The sequence below is a fragment of the Megalops cyprinoides genome, chromosome 25, assembly GCF_013368585.1.
Source record: "Megalops cyprinoides isolate fMegCyp1 chromosome 25, fMegCyp1.pri, whole genome shotgun sequence".
NCBI classification, from domain to species: domain Eukaryota; kingdom Metazoa; phylum Chordata; class Actinopteri; order Elopiformes; family Megalopidae; genus Megalops; species Megalops cyprinoides.
Window position 1 is genome coordinate 13,183,716 of NC_050607.1, and position 7,308 is coordinate 13,191,023.

General features: G+C 42.5%; 1 protein-coding gene across 1 annotated transcript; it reads right to left on the minus strand.

Annotated features, from left to right (window-relative positions):
* Positions 1-2,664: 2,664 nt before the first annotated feature.
* On the minus strand, positions 2,665-3,582 carry LOC118771713 (galanin receptor 2a). The gene has a single exon (XM_036519719.1). The coding sequence runs from the start codon at positions 3,580-3,582 to the stop codon at positions 2,665-2,667; it is 918 nt and encodes a 305-aa protein (XP_036375612.1).
* Between the last annotated feature and the right edge of the window lie 3,726 nt (positions 3,583-7,308).

A 7,308-nucleotide genomic window follows, 5' to 3' on the forward strand; every position in this document is an offset into this window, starting at 1 on the left:
GCATGTAGTCTTGTTTTTTTCTCCTGAAGGTGCTGTTCTTGCTTTATTCCTCTGTGGTCCATTCATAAATGCTTTGGTGTCACCATTGCTGTGCACTCTGTGGTACAAGTTAAGAGGACAAAGCCGTTTGGGTAGGTTATAAACAAAGAGGCCATAAGATCTTGGCAAGGTCAGGCTTTTACTTTTAATAAATATATACTGTAATATCGTTCAATATTATATATACATAATATCATATAATATCATAACATCAATTGCACAGTCTAAATAAAACACATCATTCATTTATTTTGAGAGCGTGTTGAAAATCAAGCATTCATATGGTTTGCTAGAGTGATGTGGGATTTAATGGACTCTTCAGCACAAGTTTCAGAAGTCAGATGATTCAACAGTCCTCTTTGAGAAGATCATTCGTGGAACCAAAAGACCGACAGTGTTCCTTATTACATTACATTACATTACATTGCATGCATTTAGCAGATGCTCTTATCCAGAGCGACTTCCAGCACACTAGAACATAAGCGTATCCATTCAAGTTAAATGAGCAACAGTGTCAGACCAGGCTAACAACACTCCTCCAGACTTTCAAGTAACATTTGATTAGTGACACGGTGCTGCGGTACAGTGTTGTGTTACATTGTGGTGCATTACATTATGATGCGTTGCATTTCGCCAGATCTCACACCTTTTCGTTCTGACTGTATGCAGGTTTATTCTGAGCCTCAGTCCCCGTTGATAGAGAGAAAGACGAGCTCAGGCAATAATGAAGGATTTCACCGCAGTCCTAAAGAGATATTTAAGAGGAGTACTTAGTGTGCCATTCAACCTTCCCATAAAGCAGTTATTTCCTCCTCTCTCGTTTTATTCCATCTCTTATGCTATATATCATTCTCTTCCTCCCAGTGTAAAATATGCCAAAAAGAAGAAATGGAAAATAACAGACGAAACTCAGACTCAGGAAAGGAGAAAACCTTTCGATTCCAACATCCTGAAGACGACGAAAAAAACACGTGCCAAAACCTTACCATCCGATGTGAAATAACGTGTTCATTTCCTCTCTCTGTTTTTAAAGAAAGCTTGTTTCCTCTCAAATATGGATGTATATAATTACATAATTAAATGATTTTAATAACCCGGTGTATGGATGGGAAGGGTGTTTTTTCACCGCTATTGCTATAAATCTCGCTCCGCCGTTGCTGGATCGCGGGGCTGGTGCGTGGCCCATGCTTTGTGTACCGCCGGCGGTTTCGGATGCGGGGGTACAGTAGGAGGCTGATCACGCCCTGGAGAGCGCACTTTTAAGGATCCCACTCGCTGTCGTTTCCTCTCCAAACTCTGCTAAACAGCTCAGAATCTGCGGCTCAGCACAAAGCGGCTGGAGTAAACCTGGACCGCTCTCCATCTCTCTTTCTCTCCGTCTCTCTGTCTCTCTTTCTCTCCATCTCTCTTTCTCTCTGTCTCTTGCTCTCCGTCTCTCTTTCTCTCTGTCTCTACTTCTTTCTTTTCTCAAGGTTCACAGGCCTCTCTCTCCAGGGAGGGGACGGTTATATTAACCTCCTGAGAAGTCCATCGAGATGGAATCTTTTCTTTGGTCGGGCCAAGCTCTGGAGGCGAGTAAAAAAAAGTGAAAGTCGGGGCTGCAGGAGTATGTGCGTCGTCATTCAGTCTAGAAGCAGATGATTTAGTGTCACACAGTTTTTTTTCAAAGCAATCTGAAGAAATGGCCCGGATAAGCCATCTCCTCATAAGCAGACTGGTCACGACATAAAAAATGTATTCAATTTTATTGCGTGGAGCGGAGAGTTTACCCTAGATATGATGTTCAGTTATTGACTGGAACGAAATGATTGGACTGCAAATGGACCCTAATGGTTGCTCTCATAGGTCTCCAGTGACTGTATGGATTAAAAGGGTTATCTTTAAGCCTGAGCACCTTTATTCATTTAAAAAAAAAGCATGATGGTCTTTTTTAACCTTGCCTGAATTTTGTGTTTTATTAGTTTTTTTAGGAATGTAAAGAATGATCAGTGTTTATTACAAGGCCCTCTTAGATCCTAAGGCTTTACAATTAATTAGTTTACACTTTATTAGAGGCACCAGTTCCACTGAAACAACAGATGGAAATTATTATTGTACAAGGGAGACCCTTTATAGAACTTTTAATTAAAATGTCTTTTCCATCTATAAAGGGGGAAAACAATGTGAGCGTGAAAATGTCAGCAATTAGCTTCTCAGACCCATGTGTGTGACAGATTCAACACATCTCATCAAGTTGTGTAATTAACAGAGACAAAATATGGAATGAATACAGACTTAAAAGGGGTAATCAAAAACTGTTTACAGGTTACATCTTGCTTTGTTCACGGGAGATATGGGAGATAATTCAACCGTGTATAATGGATGAGATCTAATGACACAATCCTCTGTTTGGACGTACACTCTATTTTCAGCGAAAAAATCATAAAGATACTGCAGTTATTTCTGACATCCAGAGAAGTCCATGCTGTATTCCTCATGAAAGATCACTACTGATTGAAGTGATCACAGCAGAGGGGGCGAGAGGCGAAGCTTATTTTGAACGTAGTGTGGAATCACCCAATTCTGACCTTAACGCCAGCCTTAACTTCACATGCTCGCGAGCCTAGCCCCTTCCCCGCTGCCCTGCTAAAAGCTCTCGGTCACGCTGACGATCTGGGGGTGCACCCTGGCCCTGTTGCATCTCAGCAGCCAGCCCGCCCTCCCGCGGCGGTACCTCTTGGACAGCAGCACGTAGAGCACAGGGTTCACACAGGGGTGCAGGTATTGCAGCACCGTGCAGGTGAAGTAGAACATGTCCCAGGCCTGGCCGTGCCGGTAGAGTCCCAAGTAGACGCACAGCTCCAGCACGTATCCCGGCAACCAACAGACGGAGAAGGTGGCGGCCGCCAGGAAGACCATGATGGAGGCGCGGCGGGTGTTGCGGGCGCTGGCCGCTGACATGACGGGGCTCCTGTGGAGGAAGAGGGCGAGGCGGACGTAGTTGAAGGCGATGACCAGCATTGGGACCAGGTAGTAGAGCACGAACTGGCTCAGGACTACCTGGTAGTGGTGCTCGTGGATGGTGGGCAGGCAGAAGGTGAAGTCGGTGGTGGGGCCCCTCTCCTTAGTGGCGAAGATGCGGAGGGGCAGGCTGATGAAGAAGCTGGCGGCCCATGCAAGGACGAACATGAGGACCACCAGGTCCATGGTAGGCGGGCGGTAGGGGTTGGTGACGATCATGGCCCGGGCGACCGAGACGGCGCAGAGGGAGTAGGTGCTGGCAGCCAATGAAAATGCCAGGAGGAACTGGTACACCTTACAGGAGGTGTCCCCCAGCGGCCAGGTGAAGCTGACGGCCGAGTGCAGGGTGAAGGGGATGAGGAGGAGGGTGAGGAAGTCAGCCAGCGCCATGCTGAGCAGCAGCACGTCCAGGCGGTTCTTGCGCAAGGTGCCGCGCTTGGCGAAGAGCGAGAAGACCAGCAGGTTGGCGCAGAAGCCGATGCCCAGGATCACGCCGCATGTGCAGGCGAAGATCAGCCCGTAGGTGTTCTGACCGGCCTGCATGGCCACAAAAACCCAGGACAGTTCCAAGGACACGGAATCGAAGGAACTGCGTCTCCACTCTATGTGGACAGGGATCAGGCTGCACCCTGTTTGATGGGTGTATCTGTCTCTCTTTTCTCTTTTTGTGATTAATGGAAATAAAATGGACACAATATGTATGGGGTCCCTTATCTCAATTTATTCATCCATTTTGAGTTGAAGATAGGTACTTACAGGTTGCGTGGTGCATGAAAATCCCAACGCCATATTCCACAGAAGAGATAATCCATGTGAAACTGATCTGGAAAATTCAGTTTTTGAAACACTCATCTTGTCAAGTCACATATCCTCATATGGTCCAAGATAAATTATTCTCTTGACTGAAGCATAAACCATCATACCAGACAGAGAAGAAGCTCTCTCCGTGATCACTTCAAAGATGAGTCAGAGCGTGAGGATGTCTTTGCCTGAAGTAGGCAGGACCTTAATACCTACATGTGGTGGGGAAAGTAAACATCACATTGATTCAAATCGTTTCCCGATGGCTGAATTTAAAGAGCGAGTGCTCATTTCTTTGTCTGGTGTCCCAGAAAGAATAGGGGTTTGGAATTTGAAATATAATTTTTTTATGTGGTCGGATGATGGTATCTTGAGTTTCTTGTTATATCATGTTAGACAGAACTCAAATTACATTTGTCCCTTGGTTCTGCATGGTTGTTGCATTTGACATCAGGCTTCTGATTCTACAGATAAAATAAATATACGGAAATTAATGGTTTTTGGGATTTAATGTTTTCCATTCGTTGCCATTGCCTTTTCTCTTTGAAAATGGACCTCAGTGCTTTGAAGCAACAGTCAACTGACAGCATGTGAAACACAGTGGATCATCAGCAATTTGGTATTGTTGAACACTTTATGCAATGTGGTACTTTGGTTCAGGTTACTACAGTGTACAAAAAACCAAAGGGCATAATCCCTAATTTGTTCCAAAGTGGGGTGTGTCAGACATAATTTCTTTAGGGTGTTGGGGTTGGGAGGTCTCTGCCCTCTCTTATTAAACAGGATGATGATTTACCTCTTTAGTGTGATTTTTTTGGCAAAGCAATATCTGTACCAGTGTCACTGTTTTTCTAAAAAAAACTTCATGCCATCATTATACTTATTGTTCTGAGGTATGTTTATTCCCCTTCTGATATTACATTGGTGTTGGTGTAATCTCACAGTACGTGTGAGATGGTGCAGATTGAACGTCTGCCATTCGTCCACTTGTTTATTCAGCTTTGCAGGTGCTTCTGTCAGTGTTTCTGAGAACTGAATCATTCCATGGTGTGTCTGAGCCCATGCCTGTGTGTACGTGCCTCATTTTAAACACCAGAGGCTAGATAGTATTGTTTTACATCAAACAACACCTTTAAATGAACGCACAAAAAGAACCTTGTTATTGATTGTTTTTTTTTGTTCCTTTTTTCCTCCTTCATGTGCAAACAGTGCCCTTTCCACGCTCGTAAATCTCTCCCATGTTGACATTGATTACTCCTTTGTGTGCTCATACCTTTTTGATAATGTAGCTTTTATCAGCTGGTTCCTAAGGGTTTACAGCTCTGTGATTGGGCCATTGCTGCTCTTTGCTGCACTCAAGGAAGGAAGCTGGCGCACTGATGCGTTTGCTTTTCCACGTATTAACTGGACCATTTAGTTGGCAGCGAATCTCTTTTTGCCATCATCGTGTGCAAACTCAAAATGGCCATCATTGTGGTTACGACAACCTGCTCACAAGGATGTAGATCGTTCACCTTTAACCTCCATGTTCACATGATGGACTGGCGGCAACACAGCATGTGCGATAGACACTGTGTACTGTTAAGGTGCACAATGTAGAAATAGAAAAATAACATTCATTGTTTGATTTGTTGTGTGTGTTGTGTGTGTGTGTGTGTGTTTGGGGGGGGGGACACAATAATGCTCTGCTGACATTTTAATGACATGAGCAATAAATTCAGTACACAGCACAATAGTTTACTGCATCTTATAGTAAACCTATATATATATATATATATATATAGGTTATATATGTATACCTGGATGAAAGATGAAGAGCAGATTTATATAAATGTAGTTGTGGAATTTTTATATGGAACTATGGACACATGTCCATAATGTGTCAGTGGGGATCACACTGATAGGACAGACACACAGAGAGACATATGTGGTCATGGGTTGACAAGGGTGATGGCAAAGAAGCAACAAACAAACAAAAAAGATTACTGTTAAATGTTTAATCGTTTCAAAATAGGGTGTTCTCTCAGTGCAAGTGCTAAACAATATTGAGTCATAACGCGTTCAATTTATGTACAGAGTGAACTCTGGCTGATAAAAAGACAGTAAATGAAAGCAAGGTGCCAGAGAAAATGGGTAGAAGCAATGGGAAAGGGAGGGGTGGAGGGATACAAGCACAATGTACAAAGGGAATATCTTACATGCCCTGAATATGGACATTTCTGGAGAACACACATGACATATGGACAGAAATCAAGATGGAACTGATTGGCCAACATGACGTTTCAGTACAAAGTGTGGAAGTACAAGGAAGTCCATGGAGGGAGGAGCAATGTTTTCTTCATCAAAATCAACCACAAAAAGAGAACACTTTATTAGGTCAATTAACAAAATTACTTGATATATATATTTATATATCTAAAGTGCATTATGTTACAAAAATATAGAAAGTCAGCAGCACCGTGATACATTTACAAAATAAATACACCGTTCAAACAAAATAAATTATGGCAAATCTGACATTTATAATTGGCGAAAACCTAACAAAAAAAATCAAAAAGGAAATATTCACAATGACCAAAAAATCTTAAGCTCCACAGAGCCTGGAATAATGTTTTATTATCATTATCACTATTCTGGTGCGTTTAAAATATTTACAGACAATAAATATTTTTTTCCCTATTACTTTCCAAAAAGTCACTATTACAGAATACTGCAACATGAGTCTTTAGGTGTCCCATTGAAATGTCTTTTTTTCTGTATCTGCAAAAAGAAAAAGAAGAAAAGTCACTTTTAAGCATTCGGAATGTTTATTTTATTTTCCACACATTAACATTTTTTACATTGTTCTGTTGCTGTTCTGTTAACATTGTTAACAGAACACCATCTTTCATAACAAAATAGTTTTCAGGCTTAACACGGGACATTTTGTGTTTAGACAGCAAAAGCATAGTTTCAGTATTGTTGAAGAATCAATTATTACTGTACTTGTTTGATTTCAGACATGGTTTGAATAAAATAAATGAGAACGATTCATCACTGTCAAGATCCTGCGCAGGAAAGTGGGGATAAAGTTTTGAAATTAAGCCGGAGCACATCAGTATCATAAAAAAACCCTCCATGCTTTAAGATCTAACTTATGGTAACATCCCATGGTATGGACCTATTTAACATCTGATCTTGAGGTGAATTATTGAAACCCTACGACAAACTCGCTTGTTATACAGGGTATTTCATATCTGGGTCTGGCCAGTGTAACAAATACAGAGTGTGCAGCCAAAAGAACGAGCTGTTGGCATTGAAGCGGTTTCTGTCTCCGGGTCTAGATTTCAAGGTGGGCTGGTATCTAACAAGAGGGGTCAGGGACTCGGATAAGTGCGGGCCTTGAACCCCCAAACGGTGCCATGCCCATGGTAGCAGAAATCCCAAACGGAGCCAGCCCTACAGTTAACTTCGCCCGGAGGCCGGTGT